Source organism: Lutjanus erythropterus, chromosome 23, assembly GCF_056507025.1.
Source record: "Lutjanus erythropterus isolate fLutEry1 chromosome 23, fLutEry1.hap2, whole genome shotgun sequence".
Taxonomy (NCBI): domain Eukaryota; kingdom Metazoa; phylum Chordata; class Actinopteri; order Lutjaniformes; family Lutjanidae; genus Lutjanus; species Lutjanus erythropterus.
This window is the reverse complement of record NC_139339.1, coordinates 18478932-18502389: the sequence shown is the minus strand read 5'-3', so window position 1 is coordinate 18502389 and position 23458 is coordinate 18478932. Positions and strand designations below refer to the sequence as shown.

Sequence of the window (23458 nt, the reverse complement as noted above, 5' to 3'; positions counted from 1 at the left end):
GGACACTAAGACAAAGACTGGACTGTGATATCACCAGCAGCTGCTCCCTGAAGTATTGTACTTTAAAAAATCATAGTGATAGAAAGATAAATATATGAATCAGTAAAGATTTTAAACAATATGTCTTGCCTGTTGTAAAGTTGTTATGTAAGAGAAAATGTAAGTGAGCAGGTTATTAAAATAAATAACAGGGTGGTGCAGGACAGGTCTTCAATCATCTGAAGGGGCTTATCTCTCAGTAATGACCTGCTCACTGTACATTATCCAGCTTATTACATGGTTACTTACCAAAAACAATAATTTGACACAAAATATTAGTTTTAAAAAGATTTAATGGTTTGAGAAATTGTTTTATTTGTCCCCCAGAGTGTATGATCAAAACTGCATCCAGCAACAATCTTTTCTTTATAGCAAGGGTCTGTTATACAGAAACAACAGACCTTAGGATGCTGCAATTGACCAACTAGGATAAAGTATTTAACAAAGCCACATAAATAAACTCTATATCATGGTGTTTGTCCTGTTTAATTTTAATGTTATACAGGCTTTTTTGTATTATTATGCACTGGATTGATCTCAGATGAAACTACAACAGCATTGGTAGTGAGTAAATGTATATACTTAGTGTTGCAATGTCAGATGTTCATAATAAATGTGGCCAAAATTGAAAAAATAATGAGGTTAATGTATGTAAAAGTAATCCCTGTGAGCAAAAGCTCAGTTTTCAGACTGCTGGATGCAGCGTTTACAACGTTTTGTTTTGGTTTTTTTTTCTACTTTTGATGGATTAGTTTACATGGTCATCTATTCCACCTACCTGCCTATTCATACTGATGTGATCTGTCTATCAGGAATCTATCAGGAAAATCAGTTATTTTCTTCATAAGATATGATCCAGTTTCACCTAAATGAGTGAGTAAAGTCATGTTTTTGTACAGTAATCAGTGAGGCTCGGCTTCATCAAATATAGCTGCAGCTTGGTTGTCATATGCTGTGGAGCCTGACATGTTTATGATTGTGTTGTGGACTCTACAAGCTCAGGACAGACTTGTCTCATGTATTTACAACAGAAATTTAACTGAATTTAGATTTTACAGACATTCAGGGGGTGCTTAATTACTTTTTATTTCAACTCTAACCTTAATGATCAGTTGAGGTTATCAATCTATTAAAACTATCATGTGAATAATGCCAAACAAGCATTAAATCCACATTTCTATCATCATTTGTTGTTGAAATAAAGGATTACTTATTTTACTCTGGGCCCAGAGACCTTTTCTATTTTGCAAAACCTTTGCATCAGTCCTGACAGACCTTTCATGTTTCCATGTGCTTTGCATTCTTAGAGGACATTTTCCAAACCATGCGAGGAGGATGTAGACGTAAGCACTCAGGAAGAAACTTATGTAAGAAATAAGGGCAGTATAGGAACTGTAAGAGCAAAATTAACGTCTTAACGTCTTAATTAATTAAAGTTATGTCTTTTAGATCAGATCTGGTCTTCCTGAGAAATGACTTCCTGAGAAAAAGTGGATTTTTGCATCATCACGTTGGTGGTATAGGAGAACATTTTCATAGGGACAAAGTGACCAACAGACACCTGTTTTGAATATATAGGGTGTGCTGCTTTAAAAGGCAGAATAGAAGAAACGAGAAGACTGTTCCAAGGTTCTCACAATAGAGATCGTCTACTTTCTCTATCACAGGTGAGTTGATAATATTAAAGTTTGATTGAATGATGCTATATCCTTTTCCTAAATGTTCCTTGAGGATAGTAATGTTTGATTTCCTTTAAATGTTTTATTTTCTTAGAGAAACCACAGACCATGGAGAGGGGAATGTTTTGGATTCTGGTTTTCTTAGGTGAAAATATTCCTCTCAATGCTTGCTAAACCATCTGGCTTTTAAAAAGGTGCATTTCAAATGAATAAGCAAATTGAGTATACACTCTAAAACCTTTATTTCTGCATTTTCCACAGGTCTGTGTAACTTTGCGTCCTCTCTTCGTCGTCAGTACCGTTTCATCAGGGAGCCCAAAACATGGCCTGAGGCCCAGCAGTACTGTCGAGAGAAACACACTGATTTGGCCACCGTGAACGACGTGCAGGACGTGGAGGAACTAACTCGTCTGGTTGAGCCTGGTGTTTCACGAGTCTTCTCAGGTTTGCACAGAAGTTGGAGCTGGTCACTGTCGGACACTGATGATTACAAAGAGGGAGAACCGGCCTACTGGAACTGGGCGAGTGGTCAGTCCAGAACACAGTACTGTGGGAGCATGAGACCGACTGGACGATGGTTTGCTACAAACTGCAGTGCAAGTCTGAACTTCTACTGCTATGATGGTAAAGAAAATTATGCACATTACAGGCCTGGGCTCTTATTGGTCATATGCAGAGTTATTAGGGTTGTTTCATTAGTTTTTATTCCATTTATAATTTTTGTTTTGGTAACACTCTATAACAACCACCATTAATAAACTGTTAATTGATAGTTTACTGTATAAACAATGGAATAAATCCTTTATTATGCACCAACTATGCATTTTGGGGAAACTGGATCTAAAGTGTTAACTATGCTTATTAAGGTTAATTAATTGGAGTACCTGATCTAAAGTGTGAACAATGTTTATTAAGGTTAATTAATCTTTATTATGTACTAACTTAATATTCTGATGTCATTTTCAGGGTCCACCACTGATATTTCTAAAAGGTTTTCTTTGGGGAATGGCTCCGTGAATTGGCTCCATGCTCAGTCTTACTGCAGGAAGCTGCACACCGACCTGGCCAGAGTGCGGAGCCAGCGTGAAAACAAGGAGCTGCAGAGGCTTGTGAACAACGGCTCGGTCTGGATCGGGCTGACGAGGACGTCCTGGATGTGGTCTGATGGGAGTGAACCCTCATTCCTGCCCTGGACACAGTCAGAGCCCCGGGTTTTTGGACTCGCTGACTGTGGAGCGCTTGATGTCAGCAGCAATCCTGTTGGAATGACAGGCGTTGGTTGTGATGGAAAACTTCCCTTTTTTTGCTACAGTGGTAAACAGCTTTTTTCTGCCATCACAGTATATTTATTACAGAATTTAGCTTTCAATATGTGAAATTATGTGCTAAGTGTTGACTTGCCAGTGAGCTAGCTATTCGCTAACATTAGCTAACACAATATATAGAGTGTTTCTGCAACTATGAGCATTTTAAATCTCCAAAATTAAAACAAAATCTTCCTCTTCGAATTTTAATTTTAACCATCAGATTCTGTAACACATAAACAGGTATTCAACCTTGCATATCATTAAGCATGGTAAGCAAGGTAACAAAAATCTCCTCTGCCTAATTCATACAAAAACAAAAGTGTTAGAGCAATACTTTGTGGATTATGTGCTGTCTTAGCCAGTAGGCAGATTTTATTACAGTTCACAGTCTTTTGCAGTCATTTGTGTTATGCTAACCACCTGCCAGTTACATCCAGTTTTTCAGTCTTGGCAAGAAAGAGCATAATTCCCAAATGTTTAACTTTTCCTTTAAGCATTAATGTGGTATTTAAAAAAAATATTGCTCCCTTTTGAAATTTTCCAGCTCCACTGAGGAAACATTTGGTGGGACTGAAGCTAACAGCTGATGACTCGTCTGTGGACATGAAAGACCCGGCCGTGATGGAATCAGTCTTGAAATTGGTGACTGCCACTTTTCCCATTTAACCTTTGAGGAATTTCCCACAGTTTGTATATGAAGTTGTTAAACTGTACCTGATATTAAAGGCAGAATCAGTAGGATTTGTCTGAACTGCTCATAAATGCACCAGAAAGATAACAGGATGTCAAATACTGACGTTTTCGGTTGGTAAATTGTTCCAAGCACTGCAAAATAATGAAATAAATAATGAAATACAAGCAGAGGGCAGAGTTTCTGCAGATACAGCCACCACCAAACACTGGTGTGTAATGAGTGGTAATTAAAAAGTATTATGTTAATATGTGTCTATACATTGATTTAAAGAAAATACTGCATATTATTCCTTTAAATACACAGCTCTTCAAATGCACAGTACATATACAGACACAAAAATGATCGCCTATTCTCATGCGAATTACAGTTTAATGATGCATTCATAGTATCTACATTTAAAAAGGATTGCTAAAAGATTATATAACCATGTTTTTATCTCTGTTCTGTTGTGTAGGTGGAGAGGAATCTGAGAGATAAAGGTGCATCTGAAGATGTAAAACTGAGCTGGTTGAAGCTTCCAGAGAAAGAAAATAAGAGGAAACACAAACACATGAAGTAATCTGTGTTGCGTAATTCACACATCTCATTTTGGTTTGTGTATTATCCTTCCAGCTTGTTTGAGTATCTGCATAACAGATACTTCTCATTTTAACATGATGTAACGCCAGAAATCTGACTTTCATTGAAATCTCTGTATAATCAAAATTATTGATGCTTTTTTTATTTCGTTCATCTTAAAATGTATATCAGTTAAAAATTATGTGTTTCTTATGTGTTTATTTGTATTATTTCTGTATGTTTCCCCTTTCAGTAAATATAACTAGTAGATTGAAAAAGTGTATTTCCTCTAAAAGAGAAAAAATATAATATAGATGTGATGAAATTAAATAAGTGTTTGTGCTGTATGGCGTTTATTTGTCTGAGCAGTGAGAAAATTTGCAATCAGATTTGGAACTTAGAATCTACTTTGTATCCAGTTCAATGAGCGTGAATTTCAGTGTGGTTTGCGTCCTGGAGCAGAGGATATCTTCTAAATCAGCCACGGCCGCCATTTGAGCTGGTCAAATGTGCAGTTTCGCAGGAGTGTGCAACTTTCATGCAGACCTGCCAAACTTTACACATTTTGCATAGCAGTTACGCATTTTGACATCAAAGTCCACTGCTATGATCTGTCAATAACCATACAAATTGCTGGTGATGCCTCTGCGTTCTATTGTGCACATGCAGTACTCAAGAGGCAGCAGCGACCAGCCTGCCAATTTGACCAGTTTGACCAATCACCTGCCAGTTCATTCCCAGTGCCTCATCCCGCTTTAGCAACATTTCAAGGAGAAGAAACAGCACAGATGTGATTGCCTGTACAGTTGCATGGTTGTATTGTTTTCTTCATAGTTGATTTATATGTTGAACTATTAGACGAGGGTTAGGGTCTGTGGAGTGCAGATTCCCAGCAGGCAACAGATGGCGAAGCACCTACTGCAATGCCACCACAACTGCCCGAAATGCGACCACAAGCAGCCATTTAAGTTTGAAGAAATTACATCCAAGCGTTTCTGAGATATCGCCTTCAGAAGTACAGAACAGACATTGACCTTTGACCTTTGAACACCAAAATGTAATCAGTTCATCCTTTAGTCCAAGTGGTCAGTTGTAAGGTATTCTTAAGATATTGTGTTCACAAGAATGGGATGACTTGAAAACATGAAGCCTCGGGCCTTTCTCCAGTGTGGAGCCATTAAAAAGGTTTTTCAAGAATTCTGAGTCTTGGAGGTCCTTCAGTGCACAGTCAGGAATGTGCACAAAAAACATTAGGCTGATTGTTCCAGTAGTATTAGGCTTAGTTCACACGGCAGTGAAATGCGACCCAAATCCGATCTATTTGCCTACATGCGACCCAGGTCTGATTTTTTCATGACCGTGTGAACAACTCAAGTCACATGAAATCTGATTTTTTAAAATCCGACCTGGGTCGCTTTCAGAGGTGGTACGATATCGGATACGTGTCTGATATTTTGCAATGCGCCCGCCGTCTGAACAGTCATGTCACATTTAATGCGACTTTTACATCACTCTAGAGCGACTGAGTGACAATTGAATTGAGCATTAAGACCTGCCATGTGAACTAAGCCTGAGAGATTAGCTCCAGGCAAGATGTGTGTGTTTTGATCATGCACTCACAGACACACATGCATGCACATGAAATAACCATTTGCAAAGTGTGCAGTAAGACTGCAAGTGGTGTGAAAGCATGTGAACAATGAAAAATATTTTCTCTGTTGTTTGCAGGTCAGGGCATGACACAATCAAGGCACACTTGTGCAATAATCCTGCTGTTAAATCAACATCTTGATATACTGCACCTGTCAGGTGTATTGATCATTTTGACAAAGGAGATGTGCTCACTCACACGAGACATTTGAGAGAAACAAACCTTTTGTGTGCACAGAAAAGGTCTTAGATCTTTTACTTTAACTAATGAAAAATGGTAGCAAAAACAAAAGTGTTGCTTTCATATTTTTGTTGAGGTTGCCACAAGGTTCATGTCCTGAGTATCAAGATTGCACAGATGTTTTGCATCTATAACCAGTCAGAGGAAACTTCCTGACAAACAAAGACAGACACAGACAGACAGACTCCTAGATCAGAAATGATGATTTTCCAGTCAGATTATCATCAAATACACAATACATATTTGCCATTGTGCACTGTTCAATTTAATCCTGGTTCTGGTTACTAAATTAAATATTCTAATACTTGTTGAACTGGAAACTTTTTTGCTGCAGTTAATCAGACTCCAAACAACAGTGAATACATTTCTGCATTGACTGAATGGTATTGACTATGGTTACCACTATTATTTTGGCCCATTAATGCATTCTGCAGGGTGTTAATTATCTCTTCATTTCTTAGGACTGCCGCTACGAGAGTTCCTGTTGACTCTTTCATCGTGACACACATCTTAGAGCAAGAGAATAATAATGAACTTCAAAAACATAAGATGTTACAAGATTCATTCCACATATTCAACATTTAGTCCATATATTTGAGTTTCATTCATCCCCATGTGATTTTAAAGGCATATGCATAGACTCATGTCAAGAAATAATCTCTAATTTTGCTAAAAACCTCTAAATCAACACAAATGACCCACTAGAAGCCCCCTATCTTCTTTGTAGCAGACAGAAAGTACATTACAATTTTTTTTACCTAAATTTAATTAAATACAGTACAAAGACAAGATATATCATGTTTAACCCGATTAACTTTATTGTGTTTTGTGAATATACACAATGATGATGTATCACTGTGGGATGAGTGTATATTTATATGAAAAAAAAATAACCAAAAACTTTTGTCTTTGTCCTGTATTCAACTGAATGTTGTTATTTATGTTTTACACGATGTCCCAACGTTTATGAAATTGGGATTGTAGTTCCGGTAGATTCTTTCATAGAAAGAAAGTAGTTCCTACATGAAAGTGCTCACAGTGACGTCTGTGGATTATTTCACGGGTCATGATTTCTGGAAAGTGACAGTGGTTTTAGACTTTTTCAAATTGATTTTTTGCACTTAGAGCACCACAATCTGAGTACCTTTTAGTTCAGTATTTGAGAAAAAGCAGACTCCTGTGTGGCAAAAATCCCCAAAACTCAGCAACTCACAAAAAAACACTTTCTATATCGCTGAATAGCAATTCAAGAGGGAAAATATGATTTTGGAGTGAATTGACGCTTTAAGAATTACAATAACGTTTAGACTTTGGCCTTGCTATCGTCCAGTGTTTCTCAACAAATATTTTAAGATATGGTCTAGTGCCAGGTGAAAGAGTTAACAAGTTGTGCCAAGCCCATATTTTCATGACAGGTTTATCAGAAAATCTAATCAGCTACCATCACATTTTTAGCAAATAGTTTCTCTATATTTGGTTATGGGAGGCACACGACAACAGTTTATCATCGGTCCAACAATATAAATGCAGCATCAGGGATCCAGAGAATCACAGCATTGGAGACAGAGCGAAGAGAAGAAAACTGCCATCCACAACACGAGCCATGTGTACCCAAGGTAAAGTAAAACTTGATTTTTATTAAACCGGATCTTTTAGGTGGACATCCTCTGTTATTTTTTTTAATTTCTATTTTCACTCATTGTCATATATTATCATTTCACATACATCTATTTTAATTGTCTTTCATGCATACGTTCTCCTTGATACCTGTAACAGTTCAGCCTACACCAAAATTCAACCTACAAGTTGCTCTTTAAGTACTGTCTGTACTGTGATGGATTACACAAGATACATAGAATTAATGCTTCGACAAAATAATGTGATGAGAATGTTCTGCTGTATTTAGAGGTGAAAGCGGTGGTGTTCACTGCACTGGCAGAGTACGGTGGAGCCCATGGACCCTTCAACACAGACAAAACTCTGATTTACAACCATGTGGTGACAAACATTGGTGACGCCTACAATCAGTCTACAGGTAAAGACTTAAATCATATCACTGATATAATTTTTGAAGATCAGCACAATTCCAGACCAATAATCAACATTTTCTATGTTAATGAATCAAATGATTTCACATAAGGTGAAAGGTGTGAAAAGTGGCCAGACTCGCAAGACATCAGCTTTAAGCAGCTTTTGTTTACAGCACATTTGTGGTTTTCTTCAGTGTTATTCTCGTGATTGACCTTGTTTCCAGCAGCAGCAGGCAGCTGTTTTTTGTAAAGAAAAAAGGCTCTGATTAAACTTGCCGTACACTGTGTTTTTACACTGCATTTTTCAGCTTGTTGTGGAGTTTTTGTCTGCCATGAATCGCATCAATAAAGTACTCCAGGCAACTTAATGGGGCAAAGGTTGGCAAACTGCCTTAAGGTCCAAGCTACCAAGGGACCTGTAAAACGCCTCGACAGACTTTTAAAAAAAAGTCTTGGCTAATTCATTTTATTTCATTCATTTATTTTACAGAGAGCAGTTTTAATCTTCCTGGATCAAGTTGCATTGGATTTTTATACACAGGAGGAAAAAAAGCAACTTTTTTTGTGATTTTCACTTGCAATTTCATTGCAAAAAATGCATAAAAAGATTACAATATGCATCACAATGTTTTAACAGCTGCCAGGGAATTAGGCATTTCACACCCAGACCATGTTGTGTTTACAAAAATACTTTCACCTTCTGTCTACAGGTGTCTTTGTTGCACCTGTTGCAGGTGTTTATTACTTCACCTTCTTCTATCATGCTGGAGGAGAACATGCAGCGCAGCTGAAACTGTTCAAGAACAGCGAATTCATTGTCAGGACATCTGATCACAGGTCAGGCTCTGCTGACACTGCTGATAACGGAGGAAACGCAGCGTTCCTGGAGCTGCAGGACGGAGACCAGGTGTACATGCGCATGACTTCAGGTACTCATGTTTGGGCAGCCGAGCGCAGCACCTCCTTCAGTGGTTATCTGGTCTGTCAAATGTGAGAATCTGATGACTCCAGAAGAATGATTCCAACCACCTGAGATCAACAATGCATCTATTATGTTCAATTTTTTTGCAATATGAATATGCTTTTGCTACATGTCTTATATATCTACTATGATATTACAATGTTTAAGTTGTTGGGAAACTAATTAAAAGTAAACTCATTATAAAGGAGTTTATCCTGGAGGAGGATTGAAACCTCTTCCTGTGTTCACGTAGTCTGAGAGTGTCAGTAATAAATCTGAACAACAACAGGACATATGTGTGAAGGAGCAGCTGTAGGTGGTGGATGTTTGAGATGTTGTGATACACAAAAGATAAAAGAAGAATATTGTGTCTTAAGCCTAGAAACTGACCAAGATAACAACTTTATCACATCTATGTAATGCTGATGCTCTTGCTTGCAAACAATAAAGATTTACTAAGAATGTGAATATTGTGTATTTGAGTACCAAGTGTCACCTGCACCTGCAAAACTGATTATTCATCTTCCTTGGTAAGTGCATATAATTAACCAGTAAACATCTGGTTAACATCAACAATACTGTTTTTCAACACATACATGTATTTTCACTCTCATATATGTGCGCTGTTTTGTGTTGTGTTTGATCCATATATTCATGTACTTTCCCAACCTTGGGCACAGAGCCACTGCAAGACCGAAGACCAGCGGAGAAATATAGAGCGAAACAAAGTAGAATGATTATGAATTATGTAGGGAAATACAGTTTTTTTTTCCAATTGCTTAAGCACAGTTTTGAAAACAGGGCTCATTTTATCAAAACACTACACAAAATTCACACAACCACACGCATAAAAAGCAGAACACATCAAAACCTTTGCAAAAGGAAACACTTCATTCAAAATTGTACAAAAATGAGTAAAAACGCCCGTTGCCCCCGTTTCATACACTGAACAAAGTTTGCGTCCTGCAACCTCACATTTTTCATCACTCAATAACAATAATCAGGGGCGCAACTGCTAAAAAAAGATTGAAAATTTGGAAGGATTGAATCAGTAAACTTTTATTTGTTTATTTCAGCTACATAAATAATATTAATTCATTTTTTTCACTCTATATTTCTCCCCTGGTCTTCTGTAGCCCCCTGCAGCGGCTCTGATCCACCAGTTTGGGAACCAGTGTGTTCAGGTAAAGTACATGAATATATGGATCAGACACAACACAAAACTGTGCTACACACTGATGAAAATATTATTTCTCTCTACATCATGGAATCAGTCAATTCATCCATGCATCTCCGAAGTTTCAAATTAGAAAAAAACCCCAGAACATTCTAAACAGCACATAAACACAGCAGCAACATGTGTGAAGACAAAATAAAAAGTATGAACTATACTCAGGCTCTGACCTACATTGTACTGATTTTGGACAGCTTTGTTTGATCTGCTGTTTGAATTGTGTTTTATTTTGAAAGGCAGTGTTTTTAAAGGGCAAAGAAGTGACATGATATTAGATTTCTTTGTCTAATGTAGAGAAGTGTGTTCAGTGATTTGAAAAACACTGTGGTTAGTGTTTTGCAAAAAGTGTGAGGCTGAGAATGAGCTGATAGTTGTGCAGATCTGAGCTGAGGTTTTCTTCTTTGAGTGTCAGGTTTCACTAACTGTTATTTTTAATTTTAGTGGGCAAACAATTGTTAGCTGATTCTATCCTTCTAAACTGTATTTCACTAAAATGAATCCTTTTTCCCAGTCCCACCCACAATTATTGTTAATGACTGATAGAAACTGTGAGGTGGGTGGGTGCAATTTAGTTTTGTCTTTTGAAAGGCCCTGACAGCATCTCTTCCCAGACTATTTCATTTTTTTATGAATGAATGTACAGTTTTGAATGAAGTGTTTCATTTTGCAAAAGATCTGAGGTGTTCTGCTACTTGTGTGCATCGCTGGGTGAATTGTGTATAGTGTTTTAACAAAATGACAAAACACATCAGTGTTGATACAAAGGTTATGAGTGTGGTATGAGAGGAAAGCTCATGGAGTGTCCAAAGTGACAGAATTGATCCTCTGTGGACGATTTGAAACAGTAAATCAAACAGTCATGACTCATTGAATCAATGCTTTAATGATATCTTTTATTTATCTTTGCATCTGTTCTAATCTAAATTTAAATTTTAATGTTAGCATAATAGATGCATTGTTGATCTCAGGTGGTTGGAATCATTCTTCTGGAGTCATCAGATTCTCACATTTAACAGACCAGATAACCACTGAAGGAGGTGCTGCGCTCGGCTGCCCAAACATGAGAACCTGAGGTCATGCGCACGTACACCTGGTCTCCTTTCTGCAGCTCCAGGAACGCTGCGTTTCCTCCGTTATCAGCAGTGTCGCAGCCTGACTGGTGATCAGAGGTCCTCACAATGAATTCGCAGTTCTTCATCAGTTTCAGCTGCGTTGCATGTTCTCCTCCAGCATGATAGAAGAAGGTGAAGTAATAAACACCTGCAACAGGTGCAACAAAGACACCTGTGGAAACAAAAGAGCATTTGTCAGATTTATGGGTCTGTGAAAGGCTTTAAAAAACCTGAACAGAAAAAAAAATCCTTCTTCTCTTTTAAAGGTTTTAAAATGAGTGGGTCAAATTTAGAGTACTCTCTTCTCTGTAATCATAAAATAGTAAGGGAATAAACAATTTTGAAACCACATTGCAGAAATGCAGTTTGGTAGAGCCATTGCAGGGGGTCACTCAAGACCAGGGGAGAATAAAGAGCGAAACAAAGTTTGGGAACTACTGCTGTATGGTGAAATTAATATATTACATGTAACATAGGTTTGTGTGATCTTAAAGGATCTCGTTGCAAGAACAGATTGTTATTATGGACACAGTTCTGATCATGGACTCTGAAGGAATAGTAAAATTTTTTAAATCAATAAAAACATTTGTAAGTCAATATTTAGAGTCAAATCATTGATCTTTTATTATGTTATCAGTGAACCTATAACCTTCAAAAACTGATTAATGATATGCAGCTATACTAGCTTGTAAAATGTCTCAACAATACTCAAATCAATCAATCAGCACAGGTGAGCATGAGTGTGGCTGCATGTGATGTATTTACCTGTACAGGGGCTGTAGGCGTCACCAATGTTGGTCACCACGTGGTTGTAAACCAGAGCTTGGTCTGAGCAGAATGGTCCATGGGCTCCACCATACTCTGCCAGCACACTGAACGCCACACAGGTTTTCTCTATAAAACAAAACATTGATCCAATAACATCAAGTTATTTTGTCAGTACATATTGTAGAAAACTTCCTGTTATCCTGGCAGAACTAGCAAGTGCTTTACACATATATTCTATTTATCTTATGTATTTCATCACATTACAGACTTTACTTAAAGATCATCTTGTGGGTTGAATTTTGGTATATAGGTTAAACTGTTGGAGGCATATTTCCATGACTAGATGATCCCCTCTTTTGGTTCCAACAAACATCGTCACATTTTCATTTTCTACAACATTTTCCCACACATGAATTAACCGAGGACATTGACCTAAAAGTTGCTGTTTAATAAATTCGTCATTAAAATCTTGAAGTGTCATTGTACCTGGTGGTGGACACACAACGTACGGCTCACACATGGTTCGTGTTGGGATGGCAGGCAGGCTGTTGTTGTGCTTCTCTTCAGTCCGTCTCCGAAGTTGTGATTCTTTGGATCCCTGTGGCTGCTTTTATATTGTTGGATCAGTGATGTGTTGTCACCTTGCCCCACCCTGCCCCCTGTGTTACCCACTTCTCAGAGATGGGTGAACAAGTTCTCAGGAAAACATGGGCCTGCCTGCCTCTGTGGGCCAACCTATTTGACTGGTGTGCAGTTGTGTCACCAGGTGTTGACTTATGTCTCTTGACTCATTTCTGAAGACATTCTGGATGATTTACTGACAGTAATTATGCAACAGCAGAGATGCTGAGCAGGGGTGTGAATATGAAGGAGTTTATGTTGTTTATAGGTTTATAAGTTTATAAGTTTATAAGTTGTTTATAAAGGGGCTAGTTTATGAAGGGACTTAAAGGTGAGGAGTACAGTCTTGAAGTCCATACGATGTTTGAAGACAGGAGTGATGTGCTCCATGGAGGGAGTTAGTAAAATAATACAAGCAGTGATTTCTGGACCAGTGGAAGTTAATGGAGGCACATGTGTGGGAGAGCAGAGAGAAGGGATTCTTCTTCACTCCTTTAAAACTGGGACAAATCATGTCCTAACAAAATATTTTGTTGTAGTTTTTTTCTAACCCCCCCCCCCTTTTTTTTGAGAAAATGTATTGTTTAAAGGGGCAATTGAACGCAAAATCAAAACTAGATATTTTCTTGTCTTTTTGACTCCTATATCCTTTGTGTGTTTTTTCATCTGGTTATGTAGTTTTTATCTTGTGACATGTTTATTTGGTCTTGTTATGTCTTTTTTTTTTATCTTGTATAATCCTTACATCTTTTTTGACCTTTGTCTTGTTTCATATGTTTTTTCTCGTCTTTTATGTTGTTTTCATCTTGTTATTATCATATCAGTGTTTTTTGTTAGTCAGGAGGTCAGGAGAGGGGGGCCCGACCCGTGCTTTCTTGAGAAATGTCTTCAGATGTATAGGAAGATGAAGAAATTTCATCAACACCACCCATTCCTGAGAACTGGGTAAAGTGTGTGTGTGTGTGTGTGGGGGGGGGGTTTACAAAGTGACAACCAATCACTGATTGAACATTACAGCTTACTGAACTCATCCAGTGGTTCTTCAGAAATGAGTCAAGAGACATACATCCACACCTGGGGACACAACTGCACACCAGTCAAACAGGTAGGTGCAGGCCCATGTTTTCCTGAAAACCTTTTCACCCAATGGGGTAATGCTGTGGGTGGGGGTTGGGGTAGGGGGAAACCTAAGAAATGTGCTGATTGATTGGTTTGAGTATTGTTGAGACATTTTACAAACTAACTAACAGTAATGAATATACTGTGACTGTGCAGCATGAATCAGTTTTTGAGGTTTTAGGTTTACATGATAATATAATAAAAACACAATAATCACACTTATGCTATTTTGATGATGGAATGCATTATAGACATGCATGCATAAAGCATTATACTGTGCTTACAGTAATGTATAATTATAGTTATAACCACTCATAACTAATGACTTATGAGGTCAAGTATCAACATGTACAAGGATCATATATTGTAGCCTGTTACAACTGACCCTTCCTAAGTCCCAAACCAGATTTTGAGGATGGTTAAAAGATGTTGCTGGAGTACCTGTTAAAGCAACAGATATATAAGTGCATCTTAAATAAGTTAATGTTAGCAAAATGCTAGCACACTAAATAGGTAATGTAGGCTTACATCAATTGTTAGCTAGCTAATTTTAACAAAACACTGGCTAATTACATAGCTAATCTCCATGTTGTTGGTTAGCCAGTTAACCAGTATTTTTGCAAATGTTAGAAAACCGGAGATGTGACTATATACAGTGTCATGGTTTGGGATTCTTGTTGGTTGTTTCCTGTTTTATTTTGATAGTTTCTGTTCCTCCCTCATGTGTTTTGGTTTTACTTCCTGTCTTGGTCTGTGTTCCCTCCCTTTGTGATCACCGATTGTTTTCACCTGTCTCTGATTGCCCTCACCTGTGTCTTGTTTTCTTCCCCTTCCTAGTGTATTTAATCCTGTGTCTTGTCCTCTTTTCTTTGTCGGTTCATTGTCTATCCCTGTCGCCTCGTCTCTGTGCTCGTTGGTTTCCTAGTGTTCTCCTGTATGTGGATTTTTGGTTGTTCTCCTGTTTGTGGATTTTTGGTTTTTTCCCTGCCTGAATTTTTGACCCTCACCGGCTGGATTTCTGTAAGCCTTTTGTTCTTTTATTGTTAATTAAATATCCGTTCGACCCTGCTCCTCTGTGTGGTCTGCATTTGGGTCCTCCACCTTGTTTAAAACGCAACATACAGTTTGTGTTGATTTTACAGGCCCACCAGTAATATCTTTTGAACATCTGCAAAATTTGGTTTTCTTTTCAACATAGATGATAGAAGCACATATCTAAATACAAGAAACAGGAAAAGAAGAAGTTGACTGAAGTCCTTTAAGGTTCGATAGCACAGAACACAAAGGGGTGGGAAGGGTCGATTCTCATAGTTGAAATGCATTATAACCATTATATAATACATTACAATGACAGACAAAAATATCATTAGAGACTAGCAGTGGAGCATCTGACTAGTTAGAATAGTCTTTTTTCTGAGGAGTTGGTGGAGCCCAAACCACAGCTAATATCATCACTGTCATCATTTTATGCATTTAAACCCTAGTAGAGGGAATCCAAACCCTCTAAAGGGGTCCATGGGTATGCATGAAACATTTAATAATGGAAAAGTCTGTGAAAACATCCCTTATCTCTCAAATTTACATCACAACTCTCAAGCTGACTTTAGCAATTTAAGCCTATAGAAAGTTATAATAAATGGGCTCACCTACACAGAGAAAATCATGAAGATTTACTGCAGGTTTACAGAATCTGCAGTAACATCTGCCAAAATCAGACAGATGCTTCATTTTCCTTTTGTAATAAATAACACTAAACTAAGTATGCTAGCATTCTTGCAAAGTGTGCCCATGTGAGTGACATAGTTTAGCTAATTGCTTTTTATTTTTTGGCTTATGTTGGCTAATTGTTTCTTTTTAGCCTCTTTTGGCTAAGAGAAACACTTCATCCTTCAGTTTATCAGAACAATTCTCATTCAAAATCACCCAGTTTGGAGATACATGGTTTTCACTGGACAGGGAGGGAATGAAAAATTGTAATCTTAAAAGTAACCAGTAACTAAAGCGGTGAAGTAAAAAGTACAGTACTTACTGAGAAGATGTAGTGGAGCATAAAAACACTTAAAATGTAATGTATTCAAGTAAAGTACAAGTAACTTGAATTTCTACTTCATTTCAGTACTTGAGTGGACTGAGGCAGACATTACCCATAAGTCCCAGGTGCACTCTCCAAGTACTTTCAGCAGTTTGATCATTTCCGATATCATGGAGTGACCGTCTTTGTTTTGTCTTGACTGGCTTCAAAACAAACCCCGATAAACTGCACTTTTTTTTTTGTAAATGTACTGTCTCTCATGCTGCAGTTCCATATATGACCACTGGGTGGTGACAGTGACGACACTAAACAGTACAGGTTTGACTCTGCAACCTGAGCAATGACTGAGATCTTTATGCACAGATACATTCAGTTTAAATACCTCACAGTGTTTCCTCTCTTGGCAAAGTTTGAGACTAGAAGAGAACGAGATGACTGAAAGAAAGATGGGAACATTTTAGGGCGAGAGAGGGAACAGCTGTAAACAAAGCTGCAGGATAAGGAACAGGAGAAAATCATTTTAGGCTTGTATTCAATTGAGTACAAAAAAATGTAAGTCACAAACGCATCTACAAAGGCCCCATTAATGTTGAAAGGTACATACAGGTTTTGGAGCAACATGTGCTGCCATCCATAGGACGTCTTTTTAAGAGACGTCCCTGCTTGTCTTGCTTTCAGCAAAACAACATCAAGACACATCCTGGAGATTTGACAACAGCGTGGCTCCGTAGTTAAAGAGTTCAGGTACTAGACTGACCCCGGACTGTTGAGCACCTGAAGTCATGTATCAGGCAAGAATGAGAAAGAATTTCACTTTAAAACTTAAACACTTAGTTTCCTAACAACTTTTTTTGAAATGTGTTGCAGGCATTAAATTCAGAACCAGTGAATATTTACAAAAAACAATTGTTGATCAGTTTTAACATTTAACATCTTGTATTGGTACCGTATTCAACTGAATATCTGTACCAACATTTTTGGAATTTGGGTTGTAATTTTAAAGCATTTCATCGATACCCAATTGGACTGAGAAGCAGAAATCAATAAAAGCAGTTACGAATGAATGAATGGATCCTTAAATAGCCTTAAATAAAAAACACTGGGTTAAAATTAAAACTGTGACAAGAATTTACAAATGAGCGAATTCATCAATGACATCAAATCTGATCTGATCAAAGTGATTTCTATAAAACAATAATCAAACATCAATTTAGTCTATTTATAGATTCATTCATTTTTAATTCCTGTTTTTATTTGCCAATAAGTTATCAATTAATGAAATGCTTTATAATTATTTCCTCCATACATCGACTTTACCAACTATTATGATAGCTGCTTTCCAGTTATTTTATTTTTAAGGGAAAAAAAGTTAAAATTATCTGATTTCAGCTTCTTCAGTGTGAATATTTTATATTTTCTTTACTCTTTTATGGCAGTAAACTGAATATCTTTGGGTTGTGGATACAAGAAGACATTTGAGGACGACTTTGAGAAAACACTGATCACCTGATTGACATATTCCTCCATTTTCTGGGCCAAACAACTAATTGATTAGTCAAGAAAACAATCAACAGATTGACAGTGAAAATAATTGTTAGTTGCAGCCCTGCATAAACACAATAGAATGCCATAATTAATGTAAAATGAGATAAAAAATAAAAAACACCGGTAAAACTAAAATAAAATGACAGAAGAATGCTTCTTCACATGGATAAAACCCACTTAATAATACTAGTAAAAGTAAACTAAAAAATAACTATGAAAACAGAATGCAATATTACTAATACTAATATCATTAAAATTAAAATCAGACAGAGCCACTGCAAGGGGCCCGGAAGACCAGGGGAGAAATATAGAGCGAAACAAAGTAGAATGATTATGATTTATGCAGGGAAATACATTTTATCAAAACACTACACAAAATTCACACAACCACACGCATAAAATACAGAACACATCAAAACCTTTGCAAAAGGAAACACTTCATTCAAAATTGTACAAAAATGAGTAAAAATCTCACGTTTGTCACCGTACAACACACACGCCTCATACAATGTGACTTTGTTTGAACCAGTTAGTTTTTTATGAAAAGTCTGGGTTTTTTAGAGATATTGTTAGGGCAGTGGTGGTTCCCAAACTTTTTTTCGGCATTGCCCCCGTTTCATACACCGAACAAAGTTTGCGTCCTGCAACCTCACAATTTTTATCACTCATTAACAATAATCGGCGGCGCAACTGCTAAAGAAAGATTTTCACTCTATATTTCTCCCCTGGTCTTCTGCAGCCCCCTGCAGAGGCTCTGATCCACCAGTTTGGGAACCAGTGTGTTCAGGTAAAGTACATGAATATATGGATCAGACACAACACAAAACTGTGCTACACACTGATGAAAATATTATTTCTCTCTACATCATGGAATCAGTCAATTCATCCATGCATCTCCGAAGTTTCAAATTAGTAAAAAAACCCAGAACATTCTAAACAGCACATAAACACAGCAGCAACATGTGTGAAGACAAAATAAAAAGTATGAACTATACTCAGGCTCTGACCTACATTGTACTGATTTTGGACAGCTTTGTTTGATCTGCTGTTTGAATTGTGTTTTATTTTGAAAGGCAGTGTTTTTAAAGGGCAAAGAAATGACATGATATTAGATTTCTTTGTCTAATGTAGAGAAGTGTGTTCAGTGATTTGAAAAACACTGTGCTTAGTGTTTTGCAAAAAGTGTGAGGCTGAGAATGAGCTGATAGTTGTGCAGATCTGAGCTGAGGTTTTCTTCCTTGAGTGTCAGGTTTCACTAACTGTTATTTTTAATTTTAGTGGGCAAACAATTGTTAGCTGATTCTATCCTTCTAAACTGTATTTCACTAAAATGAATCCTTTTTCCCAGTCCCACCCACAATTATTGTTAATGACTGATAGAAATTGTGAGGTGGGTGGGTGCAATTTAGTTTTGTCTTTTGAAAGGCCCTGACAGCATCTCTTCCCAGACTATTTCATTTTTTTACGAATGAATGTACAGTTTTGAATGAAGTGTTTCATTTTGCAAAAGATCTGAGGTGTTCTGCTACTTGTGTGCATCGCTGGGTGAATTGTGTATAGTGTTTTAACAAAATGACAAAACACATCAGTGTTGATACAAAGGTTATGAGTGTGGTATGAGAGGAAAGCTCATGGAGTGTCCAAAGTGACAGAATTGATCCTCTGTGGACGATTTGAAACAGTAAATCAAACAGTCATGACTCATTGAATCAATGCTTTAATGATATCTTTTATTTATCTTTGCATCTGTTGTAATCTAAATTTAAATTTTAATGTTAGCATAATAGATGCATTGTTGATCTCAGGTGGTTGGAATCATTCTTCTGCAGTCATCAGATTCTCACATTTAACAGACCAGATAACCACTGAAGGAGGTGCTGCGCTCGGCTGCCCAAACATGAGAACCTGAGGTCATGCGCACGTACACCTGGTCTCCTTTCTGCAGCTCCAGGAACGCTGCGTTTCCTCCGTTATCAGCAGTGTCGCAGCCTGACCGGTGATCAGAGGTCCTCACAATGAATTCACAGTTCTTCATCAGTTTCAGCTGCGTTGCATGTTTTCCTCCAGCATGATAGAAGAAGGTGAAGTAATAAACACCTGCAACAGGTGCAACAAAGACACCTGTGGAAACAAAAGAGCATTTGTCAGATTTATGGGTCTCTGAAAGGCTTTAAAAAACCTAAAGAAAAAAATCCTTCTTCTCTTTTAAAGGTTTTAAAATGAGTGGGTCAAATTTAGAGTACTCTCTTTTCTGTAATCATAAAATAGTAAGGGAATAAACAATTTTGAAACCACATTGCAGGAATGCAGTTTGGTAGAGCCATTGCAGGGGGTCACTCAAGACCAGGGGAGAAATAAAGAATGAAACAAAGTTGAATAAATTTAACCTATGCAGGGCAAATAAACAAACAAGATTTTGCTGATTCTATTCTACTGACCCTTATTTCATTAAATGTAAACTTTTCAATTCCTTTTTTTAATCAGTTCCAGACCGAATTAATGTGGATGATTGATAGAAATTGTAGGGTTTGGGGCCTGCTGACATTTTTTGGCCTCTGAAAAGTTGGACGTGCTGAACAAAGTTTGGGAACTACTGCTGTATGGTGAAATTAATATATTACTTGTAACATAGGTTTGTGTGATCTTAAAGGATCTTGTTGCAAGAACAGATTGTTATTATGGACACAGTTCTGATCATGGACTTGGACATGAAGGAATAGTAAATTTTTTTAAATCAATATTTAGAGTCAAATCATTGATCTTTTATTATGTTATCAGTGAACCTATAACCTTCAAAAACTGATTGATGATATGCAGCTATACTAGCTTGTAAAATGTCTCAACAATACTCAAATCAATCAATCAGCACAGGTGAGCATGAGTGTGGCTGCATGTGATGTATTTACCTGTACAGGGGCTGTAGGCGTCACCAATGTTGGTCACCACGTGGTTGTAAACCAGAGCTTGGTCTGAGCAGAATGGTCCATGGGCTCCACCATACTCTGCCAGCACACTGAACGCCACGCAGGTTTTCTCTATAAAACAAAACATTGATCAAATAACATCAAGTTATTTTGTCAGTACATATTGTAGAAAACTTCCTGTTATCCTGGCAGAACTAGCAAGTGCTTTACACATATATTCTATTTATCTTATGTATTTTGTCACATTACAGACTTTACTTAAAGATCATCTTGTGGGTTGAATTTTGGTATATAGGTTAAACTGTTGGAGGCATATTTCCATGACTAGATGATCCCCTCTTTTGGTTCCAACAAACATCGTCACATTTTCATTTTCTACAACATTTTCCCACACATGAATTAACCGAGGACATTGACCTAAAAGTTGCTGTTTAATAAATTCGTCATTAAAATCTTGAAGTGTCATTGTACCTGGTGGTGGACACACAACGTACGGCTCACACATGGTTTGTGTTGGGATGGCAGGCAGGCTGTTGTTGTGCTTCTCTTCAGTCCGTCTCCAAAGTTGTGATTCTTTGGATCCCTGTGGCTGCTTTTATATTGTTGGATCAGTGATGTGTTGTCACCTTGCCCCACCCTGCCCCCTGTGTTACCCACTTCTCAGAGATGGGTGAACAAGTTCTCAGGAAAACATGGGCCTGCCTGCCTCTGTGGGCCAACCTATTTGACTGGTGTGCAGTTGTGTCACCAGGTGTTGACTTATGTCTCTCGACTCATTTCTGAAGACATTCTGGATGACATATTGACAGTAATTATGCAACAGCAGAGATGATGAGCAGGGGTGTGAATATGAAGGAGTTTATGTTGTTTATAGGTTTATAAGTTTATAAGTTTATAAGTTGTTTATAAAGGGGCTAGTTTATGAAGGGTCTTAAAGGTGAGGAGTACAGTCTTGAAGTCCATACGATGTTTGAAGGACAGGAGTGATGTGCTCCATGGAGGGAGTTAGTAAAATAATACGAGCAGTGATTTCTGGACCAGTGGAAGTTAATGGAGGCACATGTGTGGGAGAGCAGAGAGAAGGGATTCTTCTTCACTCCTTTAAAACTGGGACAAATCATGTCCTAACAAAATATTTTGTTGTAGTTTCTTTCTAACCCCCTCTTTTTTTTGAGAAAATGTATTGTTTAAAGGGGCAATTGAACGCAAAATCAAAACTAGATATTTTCTTGTCTTTTTGACTCCTATATCCTTTGTGTGTTTTTTCATCTGGTTATGTAGTTTTTATCTTGTGACATGTTTATTTGGTCTTGGTCTTTTTTTTTTTATCTTGTATAATCCTTACATCTTTTTTTACCTTTGTCTTGTTTCATATTTTTCCGTTATGTTTTTTCTCGTCTTTTATGTTGTTTTCATCTTGTTATTATCATATCAGTGTTTTTTGTTAGTCAGGAGGTCAGGAGAGGGGGGCCCGACCCGTGCTTTCTTGAGAAATGTCTTCAGATGTATAGGAAGATGAAGAAATTTCATCAACACCACCCATTCCTGAGAACTGGGTAAAGTGTGTGTGTGTGTGGGGGGGAGGGGGGGGTTTACAAAGTGACAACCAATCACTGATTGAACATTACAGCTTACTGAACTCATCCAGTGGTTCTTCAGAAATGAGTCAAGAGACATACATCCACACCTGGGGACACAACTGCACACCAGTCAAACAGGTAGGTGCAGGCCCATGTTTTCCTGAAAACCTTTTCACCCAACGGGGTAATGCTGTGGGTGGGGGTGGGGGCAGGATAGGTATATATTTTATGTAATGTCTCATCTTATGTCTTTTACTTTTTTGTTGTTGCATTTTTTACATTGTTTTATTTCTTGTAACATTGTTTTAGTCTTGTTACGCCTTTTTTTTGTCTTGTCGTGTCTTTTTACATTGTTTTTAATCTTGTTATGTCTTTTTTTTGTCTTGTTTGTGCACCTTTGTCTTGTTATGTATTAGATGTCATTTTTCATTTTGTTCTCTTTTACATTGTTCTGTCTTTTTTTGTCTCGTTGCATCTTTTACATTTTGAAAAATGTAAGGAGTATAAAGCACAGATATCTGTGTTAAAATAGAAGGATAGAGATAAAAGTTTGTCAGAAATTTAAATGCTCGTTTAAAGTACAGACAGGGGCAAGATTGAATTGAATTATTACTTACTTACATACAATGGAATTACATATTTAGAATACAAAATTACAATTACATTACAACATTTGAGTGTCACACTGCCACTCTGATCTGAGTGAAACCATTTTTAAGTTAATTCATTGCCATGGCCTCTGGTGGGGAAAAAAAGACTCACTGGGTGGAAATTTCAACATTATTTTGTCTTTAAATCAGAAAAGAGGAGACACAGACCAACCGCTAACGTGACCTACACAGACCGACTGCTAACATTTGTTGCACAGACTAATTGCTAACGTTAGCTACACAGAGAGGGCACTTTATCACATTTCATCCACTGATTGTAGTTCCTTCATGCTACACACAAAATGCAACATATATACAGATAATTAAATTCATATGTACAGTAATATACGTGTACACGCAGGAAATAATCATGTATTTCTCTCAAATTTGCTTCACAAACTTGTTAAAATTGGAATTAGTGTGCACTTGTCCTTTGCAAAGATAATCCATCCACCTAACAGTTGTGGCACATAGAGATGCTGAATAAACAACACAGTTAATGCATGGGTGTGCATTGAGTTGGTCACAATAAATCTGCACAATCTGCAATTTTTCTAAGATATTGCTCAATGCCTGGTGAAACTTCTGCAAGCCAGCAAAACAACTGTGTGCAGTTTCCTGAGAATTTATTCAGACATGTCACACAAGCTGGGAGTCAGACTGGGATGCTGCACAACATCATTGTAATAGCACATTTTTCATCAGCAGGTTTTG

The 23458-nt window shown here is 37.5% G+C and overlaps 4 protein-coding genes across 4 annotated transcripts; 2 read left to right on the top strand and 2 right to left on the bottom strand.

Moving 5' to 3' along the window:
• The first annotated feature begins 1477 nt into the window (after positions 1-1477).
• Positions 1478-4658, top strand: LOC146305995 (putative C-type lectin domain family 20 member A). The gene is made up of 6 exons (XM_084712484.1): positions 1478-1706; positions 1813-1863; positions 1980-2342; positions 2685-3032; positions 3570-3667; positions 4174-4658. Exons 2-6 carry the CDS (start codon positions 1827-1829, stop codon positions 4276-4278), a joined length of 951 nt encoding a protein of 316 aa, XP_084568610.1. The 5' UTR covers positions 1478-1706; positions 1813-1826; the 3' UTR covers positions 4279-4658.
• Positions 4659-7654: 2996 nt separating this feature from the next.
• On the top strand, positions 7655-9237 carry LOC146305994 (complement C1q-like protein 4). The gene is made up of 3 exons (XM_084712991.1): positions 7655-7784; positions 8075-8203; positions 8909-9237. The coding sequence occupies exons 1-3, from the start codon at positions 7772-7774 to the stop codon at positions 9190-9192; spliced, it is 426 nt and encodes a 141-aa protein (XP_084569117.1). The 5' UTR covers positions 7655-7771; the 3' UTR covers positions 9193-9237.
• Positions 9238-11265: 2028 nt separating this feature from the next.
• Positions 11266-12901, bottom strand: LOC146305993 (complement C1q-like protein 4). Its single transcript, XM_084712309.1, has 3 exons — positions 12760-12901; positions 12271-12399; positions 11266-11677 (listed from the first exon to the last, which is right to left on the bottom strand). The coding sequence occupies exons 1-3, from the start codon at positions 12791-12793 to the stop codon at positions 11403-11405; spliced, it is 438 nt and encodes a 145-aa protein (XP_084568435.1). The 5' UTR covers positions 12794-12901; the 3' UTR covers positions 11266-11402.
• Positions 12902-19421: 6520 nt separating this feature from the next.
• LOC146305992 (complement C1q-like protein 4) lies at positions 19422-21094 on the bottom strand. The gene is made up of 3 exons (XM_084712313.1): positions 20986-21094; positions 20497-20625; positions 19422-19711 (listed from the first exon to the last, which is right to left on the bottom strand). Exons 1-3 carry the CDS (start codon positions 21017-21019, stop codon positions 19437-19439), a joined length of 438 nt encoding a protein of 145 aa, XP_084568439.1. The 5' UTR covers positions 21020-21094; the 3' UTR covers positions 19422-19436.
• Between the last annotated feature and the right edge of the window lie 2364 nt (positions 21095-23458).